At 55.7% G+C, this 23,985-nt stretch overlaps 11 protein-coding genes across 11 annotated transcripts; 6 read left to right on the plus strand and 5 right to left on the minus strand.

Annotated features, from left to right (window-relative positions):
• Positions 1–655: 655 nt before the first annotated feature.
• Positions 656–2,368, plus strand: GMORB2_1624 (uncharacterized protein; the record flags this gene model as incomplete). The annotated part of the gene is made up of 2 exons (XM_035463606.1): positions 656–872; positions 1,131–2,368. 2 exons carry the CDS (start codon positions 656–658, stop codon positions 2,366–2,368), a joined length of 1,455 nt encoding a protein of 484 aa, XP_035320437.1.
• A 668-nt stretch (positions 2,369–3,036) lies between these two features.
• GMORB2_1625 (Protein of unknown function (DUF2414)) lies at positions 3,037–4,410 on the plus strand (the record flags this gene model as incomplete). The annotated part of the gene is made up of 2 exons (XM_035463607.1): positions 3,037–3,120; positions 3,217–4,410. 2 exons carry the CDS (start codon positions 3,037–3,039, stop codon positions 4,408–4,410), a joined length of 1,278 nt encoding a protein of 425 aa, XP_035320438.1.
• On the minus strand, positions 3,726–5,547 carry GMORB2_1626 (Oxidoreductase NAD-binding domain; the record flags this gene model as incomplete). The annotated part of the gene is made up of 3 exons (XM_035463608.1): positions 3,726–4,299; positions 4,596–5,386; positions 5,485–5,547. 3 exons carry the CDS (start codon positions 5,545–5,547, stop codon positions 3,726–3,728), a joined length of 1,428 nt encoding a protein of 475 aa, XP_035320439.1.
• A 631-nt stretch (positions 5,548–6,178) lies between these two features.
• GMORB2_1627 (AP-1 complex subunit gamma-1) lies at positions 6,179–8,874 on the minus strand (the record flags this gene model as incomplete). Its single annotated transcript, XM_035463609.1, has 4 exons — positions 6,179–6,259; positions 6,325–8,416; positions 8,497–8,685; positions 8,753–8,874. Coding segments are annotated over 4 exons (2,484 nt in total), but the record flags the coding sequence as incomplete, so codon positions are not given.
• A 1,059-nt stretch (positions 8,875–9,933) lies between these two features.
• GMORB2_1628 (calmodulin) lies at positions 9,934–10,865 on the minus strand (the record flags this gene model as incomplete). Its single annotated transcript, XM_035463610.1, has 6 exons — positions 9,934–9,968; positions 10,043–10,184; positions 10,243–10,313; positions 10,390–10,515; positions 10,712–10,727; positions 10,809–10,865. Coding segments are annotated over 6 exons (447 nt in total), but the record flags the coding sequence as incomplete, so codon positions are not given.
• An 835-nt stretch (positions 10,866–11,700) lies between these two features.
• GMORB2_1629 (syntaxin 16) lies at positions 11,701–12,935 on the plus strand (the record flags this gene model as incomplete). Its single annotated transcript, XM_035463611.1, has 3 exons — positions 11,701–11,723; positions 11,849–12,206; positions 12,564–12,935. 3 exons carry the CDS (start codon positions 11,701–11,703, stop codon positions 12,933–12,935), a joined length of 753 nt encoding a protein of 250 aa, XP_035320442.1.
• A 254-nt stretch (positions 12,936–13,189) lies between these two features.
• On the minus strand, positions 13,190–15,847 carry GMORB2_1630 (uncharacterized protein; the record flags this gene model as incomplete). The annotated part of the gene is made up of 2 exons (XM_035463612.1): positions 13,190–14,452; positions 14,522–15,847. 2 exons carry the CDS (start codon positions 15,845–15,847, stop codon positions 13,190–13,192), a joined length of 2,589 nt encoding a protein of 862 aa, XP_035320443.1.
• A 683-nt stretch (positions 15,848–16,530) lies between these two features.
• GMORB2_1631 (cytochrome c oxidase subunit 7) lies at positions 16,531–16,913 on the plus strand (the record flags this gene model as incomplete). Its single annotated transcript, XM_035463613.1, has 3 exons — positions 16,531–16,626; positions 16,714–16,774; positions 16,855–16,913. The coding sequence occupies 3 exons, from the start codon at positions 16,531–16,533 to the stop codon at positions 16,911–16,913; spliced, it is 216 nt and encodes a 71-aa protein (XP_035320444.1).
• A 456-nt stretch (positions 16,914–17,369) lies between these two features.
• On the minus strand, positions 17,370–18,237 carry GMORB2_1632 (Clathrin light chain; the record flags this gene model as incomplete). Its single annotated transcript, XM_035463614.1, has 3 exons — positions 17,370–17,828; positions 17,908–18,119; positions 18,195–18,237. 3 exons carry the CDS (start codon positions 18,235–18,237, stop codon positions 17,370–17,372), a joined length of 714 nt encoding a protein of 237 aa, XP_035320445.1.
• Positions 18,238–19,019: 782 nt separating this feature from the next.
• Positions 19,020–20,396, plus strand: GMORB2_1633 (uncharacterized protein; the record flags this gene model as incomplete). Its single annotated transcript, XM_035463615.1, has 4 exons — positions 19,020–19,117; positions 19,202–19,293; positions 19,358–19,558; positions 19,624–20,396. The coding sequence occupies 4 exons, from the start codon at positions 19,020–19,022 to the stop codon at positions 20,394–20,396; spliced, it is 1,164 nt and encodes a 387-aa protein (XP_035320446.1).
• Positions 20,397–21,132: 736 nt separating this feature from the next.
• GMORB2_1634 (putative ABC transport system ATP-binding protein) lies at positions 21,133–23,532 on the plus strand (the record flags this gene model as incomplete). Its single annotated transcript, XM_035463616.1, has 1 exon — positions 21,133–23,532. The coding sequence occupies one exon, from the start codon at positions 21,133–21,135 to the stop codon at positions 23,530–23,532; it is 2,400 nt and encodes a 799-aa protein (XP_035320447.1).
• Positions 23,533–23,985: the final 453 nt, after the last annotated feature.

The following is a 23,985-nucleotide window of genomic DNA, read 5'->3' on the forward strand; positions in this document are numbered from 1 at the left end:
CGACCTAGTCATGCTTTTGCAATGCCGTTCAAGTCGTCGGTACCCATCATGACATGAACCTTTGTAACCGTCAAGACACCAACCAGTACAGGCGTAGCAAGCCACCCCGGCACAAGTTGCCAAACCCTTACTCTGCCGCTCCCGGCTTCTCTCTCTCTCTCAGACTCTCTCTCTCTCTTCTCCTTTTCGAACTGTCGTGAAAGCCGGGAATGCTACTGGCACTACGATTGCTACCTCCTAGTATCAACTCCCAAGTAGTAATGATCGGTACTTGTAGCTCAACAATTTACATGCTGCCAAGTGAGAAGGGGGGGCTCTCCTCCTACATGCACAATATACGTATCTCGTGCCACACAAGAACAGAACCACTTACTTGTGTACATGTCATTTATCCACAGAGATAATATACAAAATGTTGGTACTGATAATACCGAGTGATATGGCAATAGCATTCAGTACATGTATGTAGATAGATGTATGACCCTTGTCCCTCTTCCCTCTCTACCTGTACGCATATATCCTTTCCCTCCCTCCCCTCATCCCTTCCACCCCACCCTTCATCCCTTTCACCTTCATGTAGAGCGGACCAGATTTCATAGAAAGAGACTGCCCATCATTTCCCCTCATGGACGCAGCATCGTGACAAGTCGCTGCCATGGCCACCATCACCTCCCCGACATCTCCAACATCGCTGACCCAGCAGCCATCGGCGCCACCTCCGCCACCTCAACGACTCGATGATACCGCCTCCCCCCAGCTGCCCCAGGGCCGGTGCCGCTACATCCTGATCGCTCCCGAGCTCAGAGGTCACCGATGCTCCTGCGTCAACTTCAGCCGCGACAGGGCCTTACCAGGAGCCATGTGCGATTGCGGTCACCTAGCCTGCTTCCACCTAGGCTCGGCCGACAGCACAACACCGTCGCCATCAGAAACGGCAGCAGCCACAGCAACAGCAAGAGCGACAGCAGAAGCAGCAACAGGAAAGGATAGCCCCAACCAGCAGCGCCGAAACATCAGCCAGGAAGACATGATGTGCATCATGGCGCGCAGGCTCTGGGTCCTAGAGCAGCAGCAGCAGCAGCAGCTACTCCCCCCGCAACAGGAGCAACAGCACGGCATGAACCATCTAGTCTCGCGCGTCAGCCAGCTCGAAGAGACGGTCGACAAGAACCGCTACGACGTCCAGGCCGAGCTCGAGGGGTCCTACCACCACATCTCGGCGGCCTGGCAGCTGATTGAGCAGCTCCGCCAGCGCATGGCGGCTGTCGAGGCCACGCACCGCATCCAGAGCGAGCAGCTCGCCCGCGCCGGCAAGGAGCTGCAGGACCTGCGGAACAGGCATCTCGAACTCCTGGAGACGGACGAGATGCTAGAGGAGAGGATCGAGAAGCTCGAGGAGGTTCCTCCCCCGGACGACGCCGTCACTTCCCCCTCACCCCCCATCGCCGCCGCCTCCGCCTCCGCCGCTGCCGCTGCCGCTGCCGCTGCCGCCACGAAGCCGTGCCTGCTCGACGGGCGTCATCGCACGCTGCTCCTCCCCTCGCAGCAGCCGCTCTCGGCACCGCCGTCGCTGTCATCGTCGCCAGTGGACGCCTGCAACCGTGACGGCCACACATCCGTCGTCGCCGGCCGGGAAGGGGACGGCGAGGCGTGGACCGTCCACGTGTCGCTCATGCCGTCCAGGGAGCGCCCCTTCCCCTACGAGAAGGACACGAACGCCTACAAGAGGTGCCTGTCGCGCGGCCTGCACCGCATGATTGCCATCCAGGGCACGTCGGGCGAGGCCTTTGCCGCCGCCGTGTCCCGCACCTTTGGCCACATCCTGGGCGACCAGGCCTGGGAGCCCCTGCGGGCCAAGACGTGCGACGCCCGCCGCCTCGAGGGCCAGACCATGCTCCGGCCGCTGGAGGCCGACGTCGTGGCCGCCGTCAGCGGGGACCGTCCCTCGCCGTACTCGCGCGCCTTCCTGCGCGATAACTGCGCCATCTGCGACGCCCACGGCAACCTGCAGGCCTTGTACCTCGCTCCGCGCCACGTTTCCTTCTCGTGGCCTACCATTCGAAACCTGCCCGTCTCGCTTGACGGCCTGGAGGCCAGCTGGGGGTATGACCAGTACCTCGATATCGACAGAGGTGACGCCGACGAGAAGGAGAACGCGCCTCCCCCATCTTCTTTTAACCGAGAGTCTCTACCCCCACCGTCGTCATGCTTCTCTCGCTCGCAGCCGCCGCAGCCGCAGCCGCCATCGGCGGCTAAGCGTGCAGCGTCGGAGATGCACACTGGTGGTGCCGTCATGAGCTACGGCGATGATGATGGTAGGATGGCCAAGAGTCGGAGAGTCATGCGCGGCATGATTGAGACCTTGTAGCCTCTTCTTAATTTTTTTTCCACCCACATTTATCTCTACTTTCAATGCTTGCTTGGGTTCTATGCAGAGGACCAGAAGAAGAAGAAAAAAGCTTGTACGGTTCATTTGGCCATCTTTTCTTTCATCTTTTATCGTGACGATTTTGTTTTCGGCCTTCTACTAGAATCCTGTTATACCCGTGAAGGAGGAATAAAGGAGAGGGGGAACAAAAAGAGAAGGGAAAATGTTGGACACTTCACACACATGAATAGACTAAAACCAATTGAGAAATGAAATGAAATATTCAATTGAAAAAGAAGAGAAGAAAGTAAAAGACCCATTGACGATCAGTATAACTAGTATTATTCCTTTTGCATGTCTGATACTTGGGGAGCTGCCAGAGCCGTTAATGTGGGGAGAGAGTGGAAGCACTTTCAGCCTGCTGAGGCAGCTCCACTCTCTTCTCTCTCCCCGAGAGCGCGTTTTCGGTCAGCCTCACTCTCTCTGCCTTTCTCTGACCGCGCATCCATCCTTTGTTCGTTTGTAACTCTCCTGCACCCCCACCACCCCCTCCCAACCACAGAACCGGGCTGTAAACAGCGCAGATCGCGCTCGTTACGGACAGACACCGACCGTCTTCTCTCCCGCTCCTACCAGTTCGTCTTTATTCTCCGACCTCGCACGGCAAGATGGATCTGGATATCGAGATGGACGATGCAGCGCAGCAGGCGCCGCTGGTAGAGGAGGAACCTTCGCACGCCGAAGACATTCTGGTACTTTTTCTTCCAACATCTAGGCTCTTGATAATGCAATGAAGACGAAATGAAGGAGAAGAAGACGAAAAGCTGACACGTTCTCTGCGCACCTAGCAACCTGACGAACCGGAAGAGCTAGGCGAAGTGATAGAGGAAGACGGCGGCGCCGGTGCGGCAGCCGCGATCGCAGACGAATCCAAGACCCTGGTCCCGACGAAAGTGCACATCCGCGGCCTCGACACCCTGAGCACCGACGACATACGCAACTACGTCAAGGCGCACTACGGCCCCGTGGACAGGGTGGAATGGATCGACGACACGTCGGCCAACCTGCTGTTTGGGGGGGAGTCGACGGCGCGGGAGGCGCTGGTCGCCCTGTCGGCCACCGAGATCGCCGACCCCACAGCCCTGGCGGTGGGTGAGATCCTCCCGGCCAAGCCCGTCGAGTCCAGGCCCGAAATCACCCTGCACGTGCGCACGGCCTTGCAGTCGGATAGGAAGCAGCCCGGCGCCGCGATGCGCAGCCGCTTCTACCTAATGAACCCAGAGTACGACCCGGAGGAGAGGCGCCGGCAGCGCAACAGCGGCAACGGCAACGGGTACCGTGACCGCGACCACCACCATCACCATCGTCGTCGTCGCGACTCGGACAGACGCCCCCCGCGCTTCGAGGCGAGCATGTACGACGACGCGCCCACTCGACCGTCCCGTTCGCGTTCGCGTTCGCGCTCCCGCGACCGTCGTCGCGACGGAGACCGCTCATACTCGCCCGACCAGCACCGTCGGCCGTACGCCCGCGAGAACAGGGGTAAAGAACTCTTCGGCGGCGGTGGCAGCGGCCGTCGTAGGGTGAGCAGCAGGTCTGCATCGCCCCGCGGAGACAGGGACATGGACGTCGACGCCGTCGACGATGACGCCCCGTCGAGCAGCAACAGCCGCGTCAGGGCACGCTCCCTGCGCGACGACAGGCATAGAAACGAGTCCAAGGAGTTGTTCCCGTCCAAGGCCAAGGCCGCGTCGGGACGCTCGGGGAGGCTGGACCGGCTCGAGACGGCGCTGGGAACCGCCCAGCTCAGGGATGAGGACATGCCCAGGATCGTGGACGGCGGGATCAAGATCCGTGGCGCGGCCGCAGGTGGTGCCGCTGCTGGACAACTGGGCTTCAACATCAAGGGCTCCGCGGCGAATGCCAGGGAGCTGTTTCCCGGGAGGTTGGGCGGGAATGGCAATGGGAGTAGCACTAATGCGGGCAAGGAGTTGCTGGATAAGAGGCCTAGCAGGCGGAAGGCCGAGGATCTTTTCGGATAGAACAAGATGCATTTGTTCTTCTCCCCTCTTTTTCTTCGTTCTGCCATGGGAAAAAAGAGGCGGGGGGGGAGGGAGCAGCAATATGAACAACAAACAACAATTGAAAAAAAAAAATTAGGACGGCATTTATCATGGTTCACGACCTCTTTTCAAATTTGGCTGTGTGCAGGGGGACACATTCTTACCACCACTTCTCCGTAATGACATTACTGGGATCCATCCTCAAATTGCCCGTCGTCAGGCCGTACGCAAACTCGTCCGTCATGGCGGGCGGACCGCAGATGTACACGAGTGTAGATGCCAGGTGGTCGTCGTCGTCCTCTCTGACCAGGCGCTCCACGTCGGCCACAGACAACCGTCTACGATGCACGTCGACCACATCCGGAAACGTGCCGTCGCCTCCCCCCGTAGCAAACAGGTCGACCGAACCCCTCACGCGGCCCTCGCGGAACAGCCCCGCTATCCTATCGAGGAAGACGACCTCCCCCTCGGACGGCAGCTTGGTCGCATACGCCAGACGCACCCGCGGCTTCCCGGGAACATCGCTGTGGCCGATATGGCTGAGCATGCTCATGAAGGGGTTCACGCCCACGCCCCCGGCGATGAGGACCAGCCTCTTCACCGTCGAGGCGAGAGGGCCGCCGACCGCGGGGGGGAACGTGAAGCTTCCCCCTATGCGCAGGTGCAGGGTCGACCCGATGATCTCGTGAGGAGGACGCCACAGCCACGCTGCGGGGGGGTTGTCGGGCGACTTCTGGACGGCCAGCTCGATGTGGGGGGTGTGCGTGGAAGTCGGGGAGGCGTCTCCCGGTGCGCTGGTGATGGTGAAGCCCCCTGCTTTCGGCGTGTCGGGGACGAAGGTGTCTACCCATTGACCTGGTAGGAAGCCGACGGGCCCCGACGTGAGGTCTAGCCGGAAGAGACGGACTCGGTCGTTGACTTGGCTGATATGGCTGAGTCTCACGCCGTGGAGTTTCTGATGGAAGCATGTTAGACGGAATGAGGAATGGGGGGGGGGGGGGGGTTGAGATGAGCGAGAGAGGGAAGTGGTAGTAGTGATAGTAGTAGCATTACCATTCCCCGCGGCTCCGCTGCCGTCCTCTCTAGATGACTTGTCTTGGGTGCTTGCTCTGACATGTTGGCTACGCCCTGTACTGACTTTTGACATCTGCTTTTGACTGAGGCAATTTGCAATCTGACGTATATGATGGTTGAGATGTTTACATGGCTCGTCAAATAAGGGAAAGGAAAGGAAAGGGACCTAACAACTAGTACCACGGTTCTATAGCTCTCAGTTGCCCATGTCTCCCCGCAGATCTGCAAGCTACACTTTTATTGCCCGGCAGAGCGACCTCACTTGTTGGTATCAATATTATGCCAAGCATTGGAAGGCACACTAATCACATTGAATGAATCACGTATACTATCCCTAGTCGGACGAACATGTGATTGAGATAGTCGATGGGAATGAGACCAGTAGCAGTGATAGTCACGATAATGTTCACGATGGCGTGGGAGTAAACAAAGCTCTGTTCAAAGGCCATTTCACTCTATAATCAACATTCCTCATCTCCTGTTATTGTCGTCCTAACCAAGGCGTCCTTGTACAATAATACCCTCTCGACTGGACAACAACCTTTTTTTCTCTCTAGTCACTCACTTTTCCACGTCCTGCCATTGTACGTGGTGAACAAAAAAAAATAAAAATAAAAAAACAAGCTTGATATACCATGTGTATTGAAAATCTAAGACGCCAAAACACCTACGATGACTCCGTCCAGTTGACCTGTTCCAGCACCGGTCCATCACTAGGGTGCGTAAACGAGATGCGCAGACGCAATCGGAGAGGCTAAAGCAGGCATAGATAGTTAGCATATGAAGAAGAGATATGAGATTTGGTTAGTCAAAACTTACCCCCTTGCATCCAGACACTCTCATAAGTTGTGTAGCCTCGGCTCCAGGTCCTACATCCGATGAAGATATGCTCTGGAGCTGCAGCTTCTGCGACTTGGGCACGGCAGCCTGGAGACCGACGTTGGTCAGGGACGCTCCAGTAGAGGTGTTCTGGAAGCGTGCCGTGGCCTGGATCATGCCCTCGGCGTTGCGTTGGGTGTGGAATGTCACGTTGAGATCGTGGCCGTTGTAGCAGGGCTGGCCACCGACGGTGGGAGCCGCGGGGGCCTGCTGCTGTTGGGGTGGCGGGGTAGAGACACTTCCCACGAGGTCAAAGTTGGACGTCTGAGGGGCCGGGGACGATGTCCCCGAGGCGCCACCACCCGATCCGAACAGGTCCATGATGTTGCTCGACGGCTGCTGCAGAGGCGGAGACACGGGACCGGGAGAGGCAGGGCCGCCGCCGAGAATGTCGGCCAGCAGATCCGAGTTGTTGGTTGAGGGTGCTGAGCTGGTAATCTCCATCGAAGGTGTGTCCATGAGGTCCAGGAGATCCTGCTCCGAGGGCTTGATGATCTTGGACTTGCGGTTGGCGGCCTTGGACTTCTTGGTCGTGGCCGGGCCCAGAACTCGGGATTCCTCCTTGATCTGGGGGGGCGGCATCTTCTCCAGCACACCCCGTCGGATCTGCTCAAAGGAAAACAGGTTGCCGTACTCGACCGCACGCTGCTGCACCTCGACATCGAGGCTGGTCTGGTGCTGCTCGAGCATGTTGCGGATGCGGCCAATCTGCCCGGGGTCCGAGAAGCGCGTCGTCAGTTTCATGAGGGCCGTTATGATGTACTCGCTAACCACCTGGGTCGCGTAGCTGCTGTTCATGATGAGGTTGAACAGGTCAACAATGTCGCTCTCCTTGACTTCCTTGACTAGCTCCTCCTCTTCGTACTGTCCGCCCCTCAAGAGCGCGTCGGCGTACTCTCCGATGCACCATGCTCCAGCCTGGGATAAACTCTCCTGGGTGATGTCCTTCTTAAGGTTCAAGTACAGCTTCTGCACAGCATATGTCTGCAGCTCAGGCGTCGTGGCAATGAGGCGCACAAATGACGAGAGGATCTGTTCCTTGACGTAGTTCCCAGCAAGAGACATGACCCGAAGCATCGTGTCAAAGTGCCAGCGTTTGTTGGGGGCAAACCTGTCGGCAGCAATGCCAATCTGGCTCGTCATGGTAGGCTTGAACTCGTTATCGGCCACCTCAAGGAAAGCCAGGAGCTCACGGATGAGCACGCGCACGTTGCTCTCATTGATGAGGGTGAAGCTCAGGTCCAAGGCCCGTCGCCTGATGCTGATATCAGGGTCCCGGAGACATTCCAAGATAGTGTTGCGGTGCCTCTGGACGGCGTTGGGCTCAATGGCTACGACTTTGATGAGCGTGTTGAGAGCGACGTAGCGGATGTTGTTGTCGCGGTTAGAGAGGAACTTGCCCAGGATATTGACACCCAAGACGCGCAGGCCCGAGTCGGCTTCGATATCGAGAATAGTTAGGACAGCCTCATACAGGATAGAGTTACCGACATTCTTGGACGAGTCCGTGTTGGTGGCAACTTGGGCCAGTATATCGTTGATCTGCTCGCTCGTCTCGGCATCGCCCACGGCCAGAACCCTCAGGAGGCGCAGGATCTTGACTTGGAGGAAGGGGTCGGTGATTCCAGTGACATCATGCTCCGGTGCATATCCCGAAGTAGAGAGGCTCTTAAGCGTCTTGACGAGGCCGGGGACGAATGCGCGGAACTTTTCCACCATGCCCTCCCCACCGCCTTCCTCCTCGTCGGCCTCGCAGAGGCTCGTCACCAGGGTCAGACCGCAGAGAAGGACACCGTGGTTTCTGTCGGACAGGAGCTGGATAGCCTTTTCAATAAAGTGCTCCTGGAGGTCAGGAACCTTGTGACATATGCGCATAGCGCAAAGGGCCGCCTTGCGTCGGATGTAAGGGTTGGACGTGGAGATGAGGTTTTCGATTTCCGGGAAGAGATCGCGCGACATTTCGACCGAGGCAATGTTTCCGAGAGTGCACAGGGCGAGCCCGACAACATATTGATTAGAGTGTCCAAGGTCACTGGCAAAGGTAGACAAGTGTCAGTGAATTTGCTACTCTCATATGAATTCGATAGGGGGGAAAGTAGCACACGAACTTACTTTTTCAAGGAATTGGTCACCAGCGTCAGCACCTCCTGGTTTTCATCGAGGAGCAAACTAGTTGCGAGGTGTCCCAGGCGCTTGTCGGCGAACCGTGGCGACGCCAGCAGTTTTAGACACTCGATCTGACCGAAATGCGTGCGCTCACCGAGCGTAAAGAGGTATAGTAGCTTGGCCACATTGTTGCGACTGTTGACCCATTATTAGTCCCTCGTTGGAAGAGGCATATGAATCGGGGCGGTCTGAAGATTCGTACCGGACATTGTGGTCATGCGTCTCTTCTCGGAAGCTGGTACGGATGGCGGCGCTCTCCTTTTGGATCACAGCTCGCTCGTCTGCGATCGTCTTGGCCGCACGAACGTTGCGGATAAACTGTTTGACTGGACACAGGGGGCAACGACAACAGTAAGCACATGCAACATCATAACAAGGGCGCTTATTCCGCTTCGGTCTTGGCCATACGGGAACTCATATCGCTCCGGGTCGACCCAACAGGATAGGATCGCCTGGTATCAATGCCGTGTGTGGCCCAGGGGGTCGGTGATCAAGAGGACGGATGGTCGTTGCAAGGATGCCACTCGGGGCGCAAGAAGAATGATAGGTGGAGGAGGAATCAGACCGGGCTCTATATCTGGGGATAAAGGCAAGAAAGAAGACAACACTCTCCAGAACCCAGGGACGTCGGTGGGAGAGAGTGTGAGCCGCGAATCTACCGTTCAAGATGGTTATGGACGGACAGAGCGCGAGCAAGCGGACACCTTGTACTGACGTGGGGCTCGTTCATACCAAATGCCCAACTGGCAACTGCCCACCACCAAGGAAGGAGCTCGTCCATTGACCATTGCAGCTTCCTAATGCTTTACTGGGAGGGTAAACCTCGGAAAAAAGTATACACCTAGCCCCGAGAGCCGCACGGCAACTTTCTCTGTGTGGCTTTGTCTGACTGGCACTATATGCACTTATCCGTAATGCCTTTAGTGTCGTATTATCGTATCATGATAATCCTGATATTATCACGTACCTGGAATGTGGCATTGGTGTTGTTCGAAGAATAGGGAAAATACGGTAATGAGTCTCCGTTTACTGGCAAATTAGAATAATATCCGGACATTGGTATCTAATTTCACCGACAAGGCCATCGACGTGGCAGTGAATACATCACGATATGGGGTAATGCAGACGCGTCCCAAGGACGAAGCCATGTATATATATATATATCGGACAAGACTCCTAGCACAACATAATTTCCTTTTTCATTTTTGCTTTTCATGAAGTTTAAACAGCTTGAGATAAGAAAGAAAGAAGAACATGCGCCCCCTCCATAGCCTAGACGCTGGAGCCCTACGGCCAAAGCACTCGAGCTTTGTGTCTCTTGGAAAGCCTCTCGATCCTTCACTTTGTCGCAACGGCCCGTGGCGCCGAGTTGGTCATCTTTGTTTATTTCTGCATCATGAGCTGCACAAACTCGTTGTCTATGTATCAAGGTGTATGATCAGTAAGGGTCCGGGGTGGAATCCAGAACGGACTTTGGGAGGGGTCGTCATACAGTCAATGCGGCCATCGCCGTCCTGGTCAGCCTCGCGAATCATCTCGTCAACCTCGTCATCGGTAAGCTTTTCGCCGATCGAGGTCATAACGTGACGCAGCTCAGCAGCCGAGATGAAGCCATTGTTGTCGCGGTCAAACACCTAGTTGTCTTGGTCAGCGCCCGCAGATGTAATACCGGCAAGGGGAGCTTCTCTGTACCTTGAAAGCCTCACGGATCTCCTCCTCAGAGTCAGTGTCCTTCATTTTCCGGGCCATCATGGTGAGGAACTCTGGACAGTATCGTTAGCAAATCTAGTGTCTCGCACCATGTATGGCGATCCAGACGGGTAAAACAAGACAACGTACCGGGGAAGTCGATGGTGCCGTTGTTGTCAGCGTCAACCTCGTTGATCATGTCCTGAAGCTCTGACTCGGAAGGGTTCTGGCCGAGGGACCGCATGACGGTACCCAGCTCCTTGGTAGTGATTTGGCCTGGTCATGACAAGTGTCAACACAGATCTCGTGCCGACTTCGTTTTCAATATACGTTGGGTTCAAGGAAAGGGACGAAAAGCGAACGCATTCAATGGAAAGGCTGTCCGAGGGGCGTGGGGACAGGGGCGCATCGTATCGAGCGGTGTGTGTGTGAGGGGCATGTGTCCGGGAAGCGATTGCAGGCAGCTACTCACCATCACCGTCCTTGTCCTATAGCGACAATGTCGAGTTAGCATTTGATCGCTAATGTGTATGCCGCCGACAAATACAAAGCCGTAGAAGAGTACTTACGAAGAGGGAGAAGGCCTCCTTGAACTCGGAGACTTGCTCCTCGGTAAGAGAATCAGCCTATAGAGAGCGTTGATTAGCACCAGCAAAACATCAAGGGGGAAGAGACAGCAACCCCTCCGACAAGACAACACGGTCAGCGGCGGCGGCGTCGATGCGATACGGTAGATGAGGACCAGAAAATGGACAACACTAAATACCAGGTCGATCGTCAGGGAAGGCCTACCATTGTTGCTAAAGTGTTGTAGCGACGGTGGTGAAAAAGTTGTAGAGAGGATTGCGCCGATGCTTGAAACGAAAGAAAGAGTCAGGAGGTTGGCGGGGTCTTTCCTGAAGATTCCCCAGAAGGGGCCAGCAGCACCAACCGGCAAATACAACAGGCAGTAGCAACCAGTGACCTCAGGGAGAGTCACAGCTAGCTGCCTTTGTTCCCGGAGGGTTGAGATGGCATCATGTATACAGTATTTTACTCGTCGCCACGTATCAACTATTAGCACTGTATTTAGTTCCTGGTGAGAGAACGTCCAATAGGGAACTAATCGTGAGGTCACAGTGCTACACATAGCGCTCATACACACTAACGTCGCGGGCCAGTTCACAGTGCACATGACCCGCTCAAGGTACCTTTCGCGTCTGGGGGTTCGACCTGCTGTCGTAACAGCTGCCAGCGGCTTACAGTAGCAAGCTCTCTGTAATTAAGCCCCGACGCTGGCCAACTTGGAACAATGATGGAATCTCGCCAACACGACGACACAGCTCCTAATATCACAACATCCCCATGACGTCTCGGCTCAAACAAACGGTAGCATTATAATCCAACCATTTCCGTCTCTCTTCCAGTTATTGGAATCTAGAGGCCTCCCCGCCGAACAACAACACAGCCAGATCAACCGCCATGTGGCGCGATCGTACAAACCTGTAACCTCTTGCCCTGTTCTCTCTCCTTGAACATTGTCCCCAACTTCAGCCAAAACTAACGGAGAGGTCCTGGGTTGTAGCTACATCTCCTATCGACAGTCGTATGCGCATCATCCGACTAAAAGAAACAAGTACGCTGTCGGTGCCTCCGGGCCCAGCAGTACGCCCTACACGGACCATGCATCCGAGGACAGCCGCGGGCTCCTGTCGGCCGGCGCATTTGACAGCGATGGCGACGCCGTCATAGAGATGGACCTCCTCCCGCCGCGGTGGGCCGACATCTCGGCCGAGATCACCGACTTGCTGGCCGATATTGCTCTCAAGGGCCAGAAGCTGGATAAGCTGCACCAGAAGCACGTCTTGCCCGGTTTCAACGATGATGACGCCAAGAGGGTCGAGGAGAGGCAGATTGAGCAGCTCACTCAAGAAATGACGAAGGGGTTCCACGAATGCCACCGGTGCATCCAGCGCATTGAGCAGATGGTCCGCGAGTCCAAACAGGCCGACACTATCTCCAGGGAAGAGGAGACCATGGCCAAAAACATACAGATATCGCTTGCCACACGGGTACAAGATTCCAGCGCAAACTTTCGGAAAAAGCAGAGTGCCTACCTGAAGAGTGAGTTTCCCTTTCTCGGCTTCCCTATTCTGTCCTCGCTCCCACCAATGTATATATATATATGTGCGTGCGTGCGTGCGTATGTGCATACATGCTAATCGAGGACAACAGAACTCCGCGGCATGAGCGGGATAGGGCCGCTATCGTCATTTTCTGGAGGGGAGCGCTCGACCACGCCGCAACCCGGCGGTTCTTCCTACCTAGATCCTTCAATAGTCGAGTCCGATGCCGACCGGTCCTTCTCTCAGTCAACGCTACAGGCCGCCTCGCAGCAAAAGATGATGCATCAGTCAAGCAACGATGCCGTCATCGCCCAGCGCGAGCGCGAGATTGAGGACATTGCCCAGGGCATCATTGAGCTGTCGGACCTGTTCCGCGACCTGCAGACCATGGTTATCGACCAGGGCACCATGCTCGACCGCATAGACTACAACGTCGAGCGCATGCACACCGACGTCAAGGGTGCCGAGAGGGAGGTCAAGATAGCTTCGGGGTATCAGCGCCGTACAACGAAGAGGAAGATTATACTCCTCCTTTTCCTCATCGTCGCCGGACTATTTATACTCCTCTTGATCAAGCCCAAGGGAGGTTAAAGACCGTTGGCGCAATGTATCAAAAGAAAACAAAAAGGAACGAAAAAGGAAAGGAAAAAAACACGTGTATAAACATGTCGGGTTTGATAAAAAATAAAGCCAGGGAGTAAACAGGTGTTAAAGGGGTTTTTTTATTTTTTATTTCTTCATACTGTCGTTTTATTCAAGAAGCCCATTTTTTTCGTGTATCTTGTATATATACAGATGTATCCATCATTTTTATTTTACATTTCTCTGGACAATAATGGTTGCCATTACTCCATGTTGCATTCCTCATATGCTGCCCCCATCACCTCCACCTCATCTTCCTCTGCCATCTCGCCTCCGTAACAAGACCTGAACAAAACTGGGTATCGTTTCCAAACGCGTGGTCGCAACCTCTCTAATTCTCTATACATCTCTTCAAGCGACGGCAATAGCGGCTTCTCCTTATCCTTGTTCTTGCTGTCGCTATTGTACTTGTCCTTTGGAGGCGCCCACGCCCTCTCAACCAGGGTCTTCACATACTTTGGCTCGACGTACTGCATATCTCGCGAGCGATGTCTTCGCCCGGGCAGTTCCCCGAGAATGATGCGAGTATAGAGTGTGTTTCTGACTGCGGCCTGATTGACAGGGACGCCGCGGTCGCGCAGCGCGGCAAGAATGCGCACGCCGCACGCGATGTCGTGCTCGGCTAGCTGGGAGGGACTGGTGCGTACCGCCACCGGCCGCTCGGCTAGTGTGTCGTCGAAACCCCATCGGACGATGTCTCGCTGGAATCCCGTGTCGAAGAGTATGCCGATGGGGTGGTGGATATGTGTGAAGCGTAGGTCACCGGGGATATAATGCGTGTCCTGCTGTTGCTGCGGCTGTTGTCTATGCGCTTCTTCCTGGCTGGGGTGACGAGGCCGCCATGTTCCGTCGTCGTCATCGTCGTCGTGTCTGTGGCGAGCGATACTATGATTCTTGGTGTCGAACCGACTGGGAGGCATATCGTTACGGTATACTGGGGCTAATCCGCCGCCTGGAGGGTGGTAAATATCCACCACCTCGAGACACAGCTGGAGGAGTTCGTCGAAGCGGCCGTGTCGACCCAGGCTGTAGAGGAGAAGCTCCCAGTACCGGATCGGTATGCCGATCTTGTGCGAAGCGATGCGACGGACGATGTCGATGGCCCTATCCAGCGCGACGTCGTCCTTTCCTCGATGGATATGCCGCTTCCACCGGGTGGGGTGCTTTGATACACCCAACAGGGCACTGTTGAGCAGAGTGGCCGCATTATGCTGGGACATGGTCACATTCAGGGCGTCCATGCGGTCCACGATCAGCTTGGCTTTGCCCAGCGGTCGTGTCTTGAGGACGTTTCGCAGCAGCATGTTCAGGCGTCGCGGGCTCTCGTCAGTCTCGAGGGCCAGTTCGACGGCCGCAAGGAGTTTCTGCCGTGCCATGTCCCGCGCACCAACGGCGTCATCCATGATTCTGCGGCGCGTTGCCGGGTCGTCAAACTCGTCTGGGTGTATGTCTGTGCGCAAGAGGCTCTGCAGAAGACCGTCTTTCCCGGTACGTGCGAAGAAGACGAGTACTCTGCAGTACGCATGCTGCGATACATGGATGCCGAGCGCATCGAGCCGAGCTATCTGCGCGGCAACGGCTCGAGCATCAGGTTCCCGGAGCGCTAGGGCCTGAAGCGACCGTGTGCCAATCACGGACACGCCGAACTTGTGCATCAGATTGATCGCGAATTCCGCAGACAGCCATGAGCTGGCGAGCCACTTAGCGACAAAGTCGTCGTGATAGATGCCCCGCAACAGGGAAGATGTGGACCGGTCGGTGGAGGCGTCTGTGGGGTTGTTGTTGTAATCGTAATGCTCGGTGTTGGCGCCGCTGGGGTTCATTGTGCCCTTAATGACTTCCTCTTCCTCTGGGGCTAGCATGATGCCGAACCGATCCATGTAGTTTATAAAGTGCCAAGCCCTCGACGAGGTCGGCTTGTCGTCGACCTGAACCATTGTCCGACGCCAGTAGCGCGTCAACCGTTCGTGGCCGGACTCGAACAGGAGCGGGACCAGACGGTCATAGAGGCTGCGCTCAGAGCTGAATATGTATATGGAGATTAAAGTCTGGCGCATTTCGGGCCTCGGATCGAAAACGAAGGCGGAGATGAGTCCGCTGAGCACGTCCGGTCCCGGTGGGAAGTGGCGCGACAGCCGCAGGTGCCATTTAACCGCCCTGTCAAACTCGTCTCTCTTTAGCAGGGCATGGACAACCTTGGCATATAACTCGGGCCACTCGCGCGAGAAGGGCTGCAGCCGTATGGCCAGCTCCAGCACAGTCTCCAGCCTGCTGTCGCTCTGCACCGCCGCATCGATAATGGCGTCGCGCATCCCGCTGCCGGCCGGAAGGAGAATAAGGTGTACCTGGTGTCGCTCGCGGACGAATCCGAAGCATGCCCAGGTCCCATCCTGCCCATGCTTCTCTTCCATCAAAGAAAATAGGCGCTTCCACGATCCAATGTCGCCCGGTATTAACTCAGTGTCAGCCATTTCGAGAGATGTCTGGATAGCCTTGCTAAACTTCCTCTCGGGCTCGCGGACCTTTTCGGTGCAAGAGAATCTCCTATGATGTCGTTCTGGGCACGAGATCGAGCGAAGCCCCGATGCCGTCACTGATCCTCGACCATCCCTCGTCTCCGCTGTGGCGGTCCATCGTGTGGTGGGCCGAGAGCCAGCTCTGGGCGGCCCATACGTAGTATTAGTGTCTGTGGGACCGGTGCATTTGAAGGAGCTGCACGCGAAATGTCGACATTGGTGTCGATGGCGGCATGCTGAAGTCGTCGTTGCCGTCGCGGTCTTTGAAGTTGACAGTCTGGCGGCAGTCAGCAGTAACCGGACGCCGGTTTGCTTCCGTTGCACACCATGGCAAGATGCCTGCATTCCTGTGGCTCACACAGGGGCAGTTGGCACATGAAGCCATAAAAGACATTCGTGAGGCTTCCAAATCTGTCATGAAACGAAGGGCAACATCTGGGGGGAAACAAGAAAACCAACAGCAAATGAAGAAGATAAATCAAATTGAGGAGAAGCCGAGTAGTAATTAACGTGGAGAGCTGGGGTTCCATGGGGAAACCAGGCTACTTTACCCCAGGACCCATATAATATTGGGGACGATTGGTGATGACCGACGCTTTGTATTTCCCTGGTATTTCATTGGCTGGCCTCGTCTCCCGGTGGTCCTCGACTCTCCTCGCAGCAATTCGCACGAAGCACCTAAGGCACCAAGGATAGAAAAATGAAAATTTGCTGACTCATCAACGGGACCTAATTCCCGAATCACATTATGGCCTCACTTTCCGCTCCCGAACCTCTCTCTTCCTACTGAACCCGGCCAGTACTTACCACCACCACCCCGACCGCAAACCTCTCCGAAGCTCTTTGCCAACAATTCGCCACAATGGGGTAAGTCGATCTATCCCTTGATTGATTCTACTGCAGAAGAGATGTTAGAGGGTTGCCGTCAATTGCGCACGCAATCTCCCCCCCCCCCCCTTCGTCGACGATCCTACTGCAAAGCAACCAAAATCGTCAAAACAAAGGGCCTGCCTACTGACCACGTCGACATGGCATGCAGTCTCATCAACGCCAAGAACAACGTTCCCTACCACCAGCGCGCCTACCAGGCCGCTTACAAGGCTCACACCCGCCTCTGGATGATCGTATGAATTTTTGGACCCATTCTCCGAATCTTTCCGTCGCTACCGGAGCAATCGATGTATAGCTGACAACGACGTCACCCACAACAGAACAGCCGCAGCCGCTTCTACATCGTCCCCTACACGGCCCTCATCTGGGGCACCTTCGCCGGTTCGTATATGCTTCATCACCGCTATGTTCTCTACAAGACGCGATCCTTGCTGACAAGCGTTTGTGACCCCCCCTTTTAGCTACCATGTACGCTGGCTGCCGCAAGGTCCTCGGCAAGAACACCTGGTTCAGCAGCTAAACAGATCGCCACGGAAAGCAATTTATGCATTGTACGGGAACGGCGTATCACCCAGAGGTGTTATTATTAGTACGAAGAAACTCAGTTACTATAGACAATCAAGTCCTCACAGATTTGCTTGACGGCCGATAGCACTCGTTCAAATGTGTTGTCCCCTTTGTCGCATCCTTCGTTTCCTCCCAACAACCCCCCTCGTCCCCGGTCCCGTAAAAAACACTATCTTCTGTAAAATACAATGTGACAAGGAGAAGGAACATGAGTACTGCACGAATAGTCGAAGTCTTAGATTATACACTTCATTTGCTTGCTCCTGATAACAGACCTTATCCTCGGAGAAATACAGATGTAAGAAGGAAAACTCTCTTCTGTTAGGGGGGACTCTGAAGCCTCCGAGGCCAAAATTCATCTCCAAAGTCACCGCAGCTCCATGTGCATGGATACCTCCCTTGGGCCCTTCTAATAGCCGGTCGCGCCAGGTGCTTTCTCGTCCTTTCGCAGGCTCATGAGGAGCTCGCGGAAGCGCTCTTTGCCAGAGCCGTTAGCTCCGCCCTTGGAACCCTTTCCGCTGACGTCGACAAGCTTGGCGATGCGGTCCCAGCTGGTGCCGCCTGAGACGGTGTCGTCCCGGTTGGCGAGGAACTCCTCGGCCTCCTTGCGCGTCTTCGCAATCTCCTTCTCCTTCTTACTGTTGTAGTTGTTGTAGAAGTCGTCGATGTTGGCCTGAGCCTCCTGTATCGTCTCTTCGCGTTGGGCGGCAAACTGCTGGGAGCGCTTCTCAATCTGCGCGTTGCGGCGCTCGCGCCACTCCTTGATGACAGCCGGCTCATCCTCGTCTTGGACGGTGGCCTGGAATCCAGAGTTGTACGTCACCGAGGGACCAGTCATCGTGGGGGCGCCGGGGAGGAGGCCAGAGCCCTGTGGGTATTGGCGGTCAGCATCATTTGATTTCTTTGTTTTTCCAATCCCCGTCATTTCTTCTGGTTTTAAAACTCACGACGGTGTGGCCAGCAAGGTCGGGGAACTGGGACTCAAACGTCGACTGTGTAGGCTCGTTCTCGCCGAGGAGGTCACCGCCTGATCCGTCGAGGACTGACACATCTTGCGCCGTCGCAAACTGGTCGGCGTCATCGCCAAGAGCAGCCTTCTCGCGGGCTAGGAAGTCATCGGTTGAAGGGTCCACCGAGGTATCCTTGACATCGGTTTGTGCTTCGGGAAGATAAATTCACGCGTTAGATTCCCTCTGTCGATAGATTAAAGTCATGTAACAAGGCAAGTACCTACCGCCCGAATCGAAGTCATCGAGAGAGGGGAATCTGTCGGCCATGTTGAATAAGGAGAGGGTGAGGTGCGGAGGCCAAAGGGTCGAAGACGATGAGGGGGTGCGGTATTTGAAACGATGCGACGCACTTTGATCGCTCGATCAACGCAAGACGGGTTGCCAGTGTGTGGTGGGCGTATGTACGATATGATCGATTGGGGCGAATAGCTTGGAAGTGTATGCTCTCCAAACGTATTCAACTAAAGCAGGTACGTGGTCGTGATCCTGATGAGGTGGAATCTGCCGGGCGGTGACTGACTACGGACAGGGGATGTGGGTCTAGCTCTGCTGTATATATTGCATAAAGCGTACTAGAGCATGGAGCCTCTATGCATTTATCATGGTTTATGCAATTATCGAGACGTATCAGGCTTGTTCAACAGATAATATATGTCAGTTGTTGCCTTCTCAATTCACAACGTAACGCTCCCCCGTGGACCATCGTTTCTATCATCATCACGGCCGTTTTCCGTCTTCTTCGATCGCTGGGACAGGCGGAGTCAGTTGGTCACTTTGAGTCCTTAGTTGCCTCAGCTCACAGTTCTTTTATTTCGCGACTTCTCGTACCTTAAGATTCCCTCTGTCTATTTGTCGTAGACGCGTTCATCGTCATAGCGACGGCGTACATCAGAGACTAAAAAAAAGAGAAAAAATCCATATGTACGAGTAGGCGCAAGCCCAGTCGAGCGGCCATCCAGAATTTTGGCGTCACAATCGCATCGAACCTTCTCATCTTCCTTTCTGGTCCAGCTTTCCAAAACTGGTTTCATTATCCGAACTCTGCAAGCATGGCCTACAACGACGACGCCGTCTTGGCCCGTCTTTCAGCCCTCAATGATAGCCATGATAGCATCGCCACGGCTGCCCAATGGATCATGTTTCACAGGTATGATCACCCAAGCTGATTTCTTACTTCCCGCCGTCTTCTCTGCGGCAGGGCAACTGATAAAATGCTGATACCACATCACAGGAGACATGCCGACAGGACAGTCCAGTTGTGGATGCAGCGGCTGAAAGACTCGTCCGCTTCACGTCGGCTAAGTCTAGTCTACTTGGTAAATGGTATGATCATCTTCCCCTTTTATCTGCTCGTAGGGACCATCTCTAACATTTGTGGACTCAATAGAGGTGGCCCAGCAATCCAGAATTCGGCACAAGGAGGACTTTATTATTGCCTTCTCCCCAGTCGTGGCTGAGGCGACGTCCATTGCGTACAAGGGAGCAGCCGCTGAAATCCAGGGTAAACTAAGGCGGGTTGTTGAAGTTTGGAAGGATCGGTCCATCTTTGAACCCCCGATCCAAGCAGCCATTGAATCTCGTCTTGACGGTATGCCTCTATGAATAATCGGTGCCTAGCGAGCGTTGGAACATGCAACTGACTTGACTGTGTAGAGCTCGACAAGGCCAGAGGCGCCTCCAAGCCCGGGTTCACCGGGTCTCCCTTTGGAAGTGCCCCCAGTATTCCCTCCGAGTTTGCACCGCTCGTGACGGCCCACCAGTCGGTGCAGAAGCTTAGCATCCCTCTCAAGGCCACCGTCTCCTCGGCGGACCAGGAATATGAGAAGCAGACGGACCCCTCCACGCTAGCGCCGTCTGCCCCGGTCTATGCGGCCCGTCTGAATGGCCTCCTCAACACGCTGGCCCACGCCGAGAGCGCGGTGGCGGACTGCGTCAAGGCCCGCGAGGGACTAGTCTCAGGGCTGGAGAAGCTCCTGGAGTCTAACCGTGCCGCCCTAGACAAGGATAGGGAGGACGCGGCGCGGTTCGCCGCCCGCAAGCAGGAGATCGAGGAAAAGAAGCAGCGGGTGGAGATGGCCATCATGCAGGCCCTTGGGTCGTCGGATAACAACAATGGCGGCCCAGCTGAGGGTGATTCTACTTCAGCGGCGGTTAACCCGGATGCTGCTGAGCCTGACCGGCCTGAGATGGAGGCTCTGACGCCGCCGTCCATGAATGGGGAGCCGGTCGAACTGCCTGCGAGTAACGATGAGTTTCAACAGCCCGAGGCCGAGACTGAAGAGCCGACGTACCAGACTTTGACGGTGACTTCCAACGGCTCCAATAAGAGACGACGTGTCGATGGCGGAGATGACTTCCCTGACCTTGGCGGCGACGATCTCGATGCCGACGTCGACGCTCTAATCAAGGATTCTTCCAAGTCTTGAGCGCAGACTCTCCGGTGTGTAATCATTTTGTCATGTTCGTTTCCTTCTGCCTTGGAGGAGTAGGGGGGGGCCTCGTTGTTCGTTTCATCGCTGTAGTACATGTATATTACCGGAATGGGAGTTGTATCACTGGAAGCTGCCGGAGGACGGGGGATTAGCTCAGATCTGTATGTGCGACGAGGAGGTGTTTCTGGCGCTGCAAACCAAAAGCGTCTTAGGGTATCAATAGCAATAGCCACAGAAAAAGACATATTTAAATTGATTACTGTTACTAAGTATTACAGAAAGGGAAACAGGGGGGGGGGGGAGGAAACATTGCCGGTAAAAGTGTCACATAATACTGTTCTCATGAAAGAAAGTGCAGCATTGACCGAAACGAGCGACTGCAAAAAATAAGCCGGAACTCCGACCGCGGCCGAGCAGCGAGGGAATTGGATTAGGAATTAGGACGGGGCGATACATGTACATGGGGGAGACGGAGGCAGGAAAGTCCTCTCCATTCAAGCTCCACCCAAAATTTCCACACCATTCTCAATCCTAACTTCGACTTCGGACCCATTTCATCATTGAGAAATCGCACCAGAAAACATCCTCCCCCTCATTCGTCAACAATCTACCACGCGGCTTGACCTCTCTGTTTTCCATCGACAATGCGCAGCTGAGCGCTCTCTGTGCGCTCTCCCGCTCCCACCCCCCCTTCCCTCTCGTCTCCTCGAAGTGGGAGATCGTGTGCGTCATGTTGTCGGGACCGGTGCGAAGAGCGCTGTTGCCGCGAGTGGCTGATGCCACGACGGTATCGGCGCCGCGGTCCATGCCGGCCTGGACCAGCAGAACCCTGCCTTCCGTCTCCAAGAGCGAAGGCCATCTTCCCTTATTGATTCGAACTCTCCATAATGCGCCGTCGTCTCCGCTGCCGGCCTTTTCCCTCTCGAAGACTGCCTACCGAAGCAGCAGGAGCAGCAAGCCAAGGGCAACATGGTCTACCCTGACGAGCACTGCTCGTCTGCCTACTGCTTCCCGTGCGTTTTCTGTCGGTCCGCGTCTCGGTGACGCAGTCAAGATGACAAAGGAAGAACAGTCCAAGACAGCATCCGAACAACAACAACAACAACACGAGGCGCCAAGCGACTTTGAAAAGAGCGAAAAGGCCGCCCGGGCGGCGCAGGTCAACCTCAGCGCCAAGCTTTCCAAGGAGGGCAAGGGCTCCGGAAGCTCGGGGTCGGGCGAGATCATACGCCTGCTCAAGGTGGCCAAGCCGGAGATTCGATGGTTGGGGCTGGCGTTTGTGTTCCTGGTCATCTCATCGAGTGTGACCATGTCGATTCCCTTCTCGGTCGGACGCATACTAGACATCTCTACCAAAGGCGACACTGAGGATATTCGGTTGTTTGGCCTGACACTCAACCAGTTCTTCGTGGGGCTGGGCACGATCCTGACGGTGGGGGCCATGGCTAACTTTGGCCGTGTGATCCTGCTGCGCATTGTGGGTGAGCGTGTCGTTGCGCGGCTCCGGTCGCAGCTGTACCGCCGCACGTACGTGCAGGACGCCGAGTTCTTCGACGCCAACCGCGTGGGCGACCTCATCTCGCGCCTGAGCTCCGACACGGTCATTGTGGGCAAGTCGGTGACGCAGAACCTTAGCGACGGTCTCCGGGCCCTGTTCAGCGGCGGCGCCGGATTCGCCATCATGGTGTGGACCAGCCCGCAACTCACTGGACTCCTGCTGCTCATGTTTCCACCCATCGCCGTGGGCGCCTTCTTCTACGGTCGGGCCATCCGAAACGTCAGCAGGTCGATCCAGAAGAACCTAGGTACCCTGACCAAGATTGCCGAGGAGCGCCTGGGTAACATCAAGACCAGCCAGGCCTTTGTCGGCGAGGTGCAGGAGGTGGGCCGGTACAACAAGCAGATCCGCCGCATCTTTGCCCTCGGCAAGAAGGAGTCGCTCATTGCCGCCACCTTCTTCGCCTCGACAGGTTGGGCCGGTAACATGACGGTCCTCTCTATGCTCGTCGTCGGAGGCAGCTTCGTCCGGTCGGGCAGCATGTCTCTGGGAGACCTGACGTCGTTTATGATGTACACGGCTTTTGCCGGGTCCAGCCTATTCGGTGTATCCGGGTTCTACTCGGAGCTGATGAAGGGCGTGGGAGCTGCGAGCCGGCTGTTTGAGCTGCAGGACCGTAAGCCCGGAATCCACCAGACCATAGGCGTGCCCGTCAAGTCGGCTCAAGGTCCCATCAAGTTCTCGGATGTGTCGTTTGCGTACCCCACTCGGCCGGCCGTCAAGATCTTCAACGGACTCGATTTTGAGATTCCCTCGGGCAGCAACGTATGCGTCGTGGGACCCTCCGGCGGCGGCAAGTCGACGGTAGCGTCGCTGCTGCTCCGGTTCTACAACCCTACTGCGGGCTCCATCAGTATCAACGGTGTGGATATCTCAACTATGAACGTCAAGTCGCTCCGTCGTCGCATCGGCATGGTATCCCAGGAGCCTGTCCTCTTCTCCGGCACGATTGCCGAGAACATTAGCTACGGACTTCCCAAGGCGTCGCGTGCGGATATCATCTCTGCGGCCCGCCGTGCCAACTGTAACTTCATCAGCGACCTCCCCGACGGCCTGGAGACGCAGGTCGGGGCACGCGGCTCGCAGCTGTCCGGTGGGCAGAAGCAGCGCATCGCCATCGCGCGCGCCCTCCTCAAGGACCCGGATATTCTGATCCTGGACGAGGCCACGTCGGCCCTGGACGCTGAGTCCGAGACGCTCGTCAACGAGGCCCTCGCCAAGCTCCTGCACGGGCACAACACCACCATCTCCATTGCCCACCGCCTCTCGACCATCAAGCGCTCCGACAAGATCATCGTTCTCAACAATGACGGCAAGGTGGCCGAGATTGGCAGCTACACCGAGCTCGCGGCCGATCCCGAGAGCGCCTTTAGCAAGCTCATGGAGTGGCAGATGAGCGGTGGCGACGTGCCATCTGACAAGAGGCCTACCGAGGCCCACGCTCATATCACTGAAGCTGAGGAGCTGGAGCAGGACCTCGAGACTCGTGAGCCGGATGAGGAGCTGGAGCGGGAAAGTGAGGAGGCTGAGAAGGAAGCTGGGGAGAAGAAGGACAGCCAATCCAAGCCGTAATTCAAGGCATCACAGTTATTTAGTTTTTTTTCTATATCTATGCATGCTTTTTCTTTGTCAAACACATGCCAAACAGAGAGGAAGACGGTGGTTTTGATTATTGTATATTTTTCTTTCATATGTCTGGCTGACGAGGCCAAGGGGGGGGGAGGGCAAAGGAAGAAAACCCGTGTGAATACGGCAGCTCTCTACTCTCTCAAAGATAGAGCATAGGACAAAAAAAAAAGGAGTACTCTAGGGGAAGCACGATGCCTTTTGTTTATATATTTGCCATGTTCTACTCTCAATAACATCTTGGGCTTTTTTTTTTTTTTTCAATCACCGGAGTTGTATGGTTGTATGATGGAAATCACACTGCCTACCACCATAGGCAGAGTATTGACAATTCCCGACAGGAGAAGCAGCCTTTAGCCAGAGTCCCACTTGCTCGGCGCCTTGTCACATGCTTATACG

Source organism: Geosmithia morbida (assembly GCF_012550715.1).
Source record: "Geosmithia morbida isolate 1262 chromosome Unknown scaffold_10, whole genome shotgun sequence".
Taxonomy (NCBI): Eukaryota; Fungi; Ascomycota; class Sordariomycetes; order Hypocreales; family Bionectriaceae; genus Geosmithia; species Geosmithia morbida.